The 3,518-nt window shown below is 41.4% G+C and overlaps 1 protein-coding gene across 3 annotated transcripts in view; it reads left to right on the forward strand.

The window, feature by feature from the left end:
* LOC109914779 (integral membrane protein 2C) overlaps positions 1-3,518 on the forward strand; it is a 50,369-nt gene that overhangs the window by 40,641 nt on the left and 6,210 nt on the right. For all 3 annotated transcript variants that reach the window (XM_048604417.1, XM_048604418.1, XM_048604416.1), the window contains exons 4-5: positions 1,171-1,281; positions 1,849-1,999. In XM_048604417.1, the coding sequence (XP_048460374.1) occupies positions 1,171-1,281; positions 1,849-1,999 (262 nt within the window). The remainder of the gene's footprint in view (positions 1-1,170; positions 1,282-1,848; positions 2,000-3,518) is intronic.

Genomic DNA, 3,518 nt, shown 5'->3' on the forward strand with positions numbered 1-3,518 from the left:
GGGGGCTGGGACATGGGAGAGTTTAGGCCCTAAAATTATTGAACTCAATATTGAGTCCGGAGGGCTGTAGGGTCCCTAAGCGGAAAATGAGGTGTTGTTCCTCCAGCTTGCGCTGGGCTTCACTGGAACACTGTAGCAAGCTGGAGACAGAGATGTTGGCCAGGGAGCAGGGTGGTGCATTGAAGTGGCAGGCAACAGGTAGTTCAGGGTCTTTTTTGCAAGCAGAACGTAGATGTTCTGCGAAGCGGTCACCAAGTCTACACTTCGTTTCCCCAATTTAGAGGAGACCACATTGTGAGCAGCGAATGCAGTAGACTAGATTCTTGGAAGTGCAGGTGAAGTGTTGCTTCACCTGGAAGGTATGTTTGGGCCCTTGGATACTGGGGAGGGAGGAGGTAAATGCGCAGGTGCTGCACCTTCGCTGGTTACAGGGGAAGGTGCCGTAGGGCCGTAGGGCTGTGGGGAGGTGTTGGGGGTGAAGGAAGTATGGACCAGGGTGTCCCGGAGGGAACAGTCCCTGCGGAAGGCAGACAAGGGAGGGGAGGGGAATATGTGTCTGGTGGTGGCATCTTGCTGGAGGTGGCTGAAATGGCGTCTGATGATCAAGGTTTGTGGTGGTGGTCAGGTGCTGAGGGAGGTATTGGTCAGTATAGGATATGGAGGGGAGAGGTGTAAAGGAATTGAAGAGTGGCTTGCTCCCAGGTACTTCCTTGGAGTTGATGTCAGAGCAATATTTATGAGCCTGGCCTGTTTGTTAATTAGGGTTCCTCAGCCCTGTTAGTTAATAAGCAGCTCAATGAGTTTTCCTGTCAAAATTTCCTGTACCAAAACAAATAGAGAATGTAACAGAGAGTTCATTAAAGTAAAATTGTGTAGGATCATTTCTTCCACCTTGAAAGTACAAAACAGCTGCTGGTGGTAGTTTTCCACTTATCTTGGTTCATGGTGACTTGTCGGGCATCTTTGGAAATTGCACTCCTGTGCCTGAGTTTTGAGTCTCAGGAGCACATGTTATGAATTTAGGATTGGCACTGACACTGGAAAGATTTTCCATCCAATAATTAAGTTCTGCATTGGGAGGATGAATTTCTTAAATACACGATGGAGTCTCATGTGGGGAAAGGAAAGAAAATATTTTCCACAACTGAACTTACATTTCCTATGTTGTAGAGGTTGACTGCATATCATGACATCTCTCTGGATAAATGCTATGTCATTGAACTGAACACCACCATTGTAATGCCACCTCGCAACCTATGGGAATTGCTTACCAATGTGAAGGTAAGTCTTTTTTTTTCTTATTGCCCTTTAGGCAATTCAGTCAAATTCTGTATAAATGAGGATTATTCTATTTAGTAATAATGGATTGGGTTTTCAATGTAGCAAATGGAAATGAAAATTGATACTTTTGATAATGGGCAACAGATCTGCAATGACATTTCATATTGGGCATTAAGTTGAAAATCTATAGAAGATCCAAGGGTTGGATTTTCGGTACACATATGTTAATACGTTTGATTGAAATTCCTTTATTAATTGCTTAAACAATGGAATTGACTTATTAATTTTAAATGCAATTTGAACCTCTTTATTTTCACTGCTATTCTTCCTGTTATGCTTCCTCAGGTTGTTAGTTAATGCTGCTTATGAAAAAGTTTCTTGTCAGTATTTTCTATGTGGAAACAAACACAGGCTGAGAAACTTCATCAAAGTAAAGCTTTGACGGATCAATTCCTCCCCCTTAAAAATGCAAAGCCAGGCTCTATCTTAAGAACAAACTGTCCTAACATTGTCAATGTTTGCAGTAGACTTTGTTTTAGTTAACAACCAAATGATTCATCTTCACAGAAGGGAACCTACCTCCCCCAGACTTATGTTATTCATGAGGAGATGGAAGTCATAGAACAAGTCAGCAACATGCAGCAATTGGGTTCCTTTATCTACCGACTGTGCAGTGGAAAAGAAACCTACAAGCTGAAACGCAGGAACGTTAAGAGAGGTAAAGAATCTTCCTTTTATACAGTTGCTCCTAGTGTGGGTTTTCCATTTCATCCCAGGTGAATGGTACCCATCTGGATATGATTACTGACCCGATCTCATCTGACAACAGATAAATTTATTTTATGGAGCTATTATCAATTTAATTTTAGTCGTTTTGCCGATCTTACTAATAACTCTATTGTTATGAGAGATAGTAAATTCAAGAATTGCTGAAGCTTATTAAAATAGTCAATATCTGACTAGGAGGCTGAGATTGAAAAGGGGTGTGTTTTGACTGAAACTTTAGAGTCAAACTCCGTTTTGAAGGCCAGAATTGGGAATATTGGTCAATAGGGAAATGAAACTCATTTGGGGTTGACTGGGCCTTAACAGGAACAGGTACTTGGAAGCCAAGACAGATTGCATCCCGTACTAACCTAAACACACTCTAACAATATTAATCAGTTAGGCTGGTTTGAACTCCTAATTCAGAAAATATCCGGAATAGTATATTTTTAAAAAATGCTGATGCACATCTAAAGAAGAATGAATCACAGCTTAGCATAAGAAATAGGAGCAAGAGCAGGCCATTCAAGCTTCTAAAGACTGCCGTAGTATTCTGTATGCTCATAGCTGATCGGCCCGAGCCTCACCTTCTCTTTCATGCCAGCTCTTCATAGCCATCAACTCCTAAATATTTTAAAAAAATGTGTACTTCCTTTTTAAATCCTTTTCAGTGATCTTGCATCCACAACCCACTGGGGTGGAGAATTCCAGACATTCATTCCCCTCTGGAAGAAAAAAGTCCTTCACATCTCAGTTTGAAATTACTGTCCTGTTATTCTGTATCAAGTCCACCAGTTCAAGATTCCTCTGCTGCTGGAAACCTCTTTTCAATATCTATTCTGCCAAATGCCCTCAGAATATTGTATGTTTCAATTCAATCATTCTTCGTCCTTCTAAACTTTTGATGAAAAGAAGTCTAATATGTTTAGCTGCTCTTGATATGTCAACTGCTTCATCCCAGCAATCAGCCTAGTGAATTGCTTTTGAACTGCCTTCAATGCCAATTTCTTAAATATGAGGCCAAAAACTGTTCACACTATTCTACGTAAGGCCTCCCCAGCACCCTGTACAATTGTGACATGACTTCTCTATTTTTAAATTACAACCACCCAGCTTTAAATGCCAATATTCCACTTGCCTTTGGAATTACCTGCTACATCTGCATGCTAACTTTTGTGTTTCATGCACAAGAACACGAAGATCCATCTGTATTGGAGTTGTTGGTTGGATCGCCGAGCTGACTGGTTTTCATGCAAACGATTTGACTCCCTTCTAGGTGACATCGTCAGTGCTGTGTAGCCCTCTGTTGAAGCACTGTTGTTCTGTCCCGCTCTGAATTTATATAGTCCGGTCTGTCATGGTGCGCAGTCTTGTTTCTGGTTTTGTACCATAGTTGTATGTAGATGGAGTCTATTTCACCATGTTTGTTCATTGCATTGGTGGTTGAAAACCAGGCCTCCAGGAATTCTCGT

Source organism: Rhincodon typus, chromosome 13 (genome assembly GCF_021869965.1).
Source record: "Rhincodon typus isolate 14 chromosome 13, sRhiTyp1.1, whole genome shotgun sequence".
Classification (NCBI taxonomy): Eukaryota; Metazoa; Chordata; class Chondrichthyes; order Orectolobiformes; family Rhincodontidae; genus Rhincodon; species Rhincodon typus.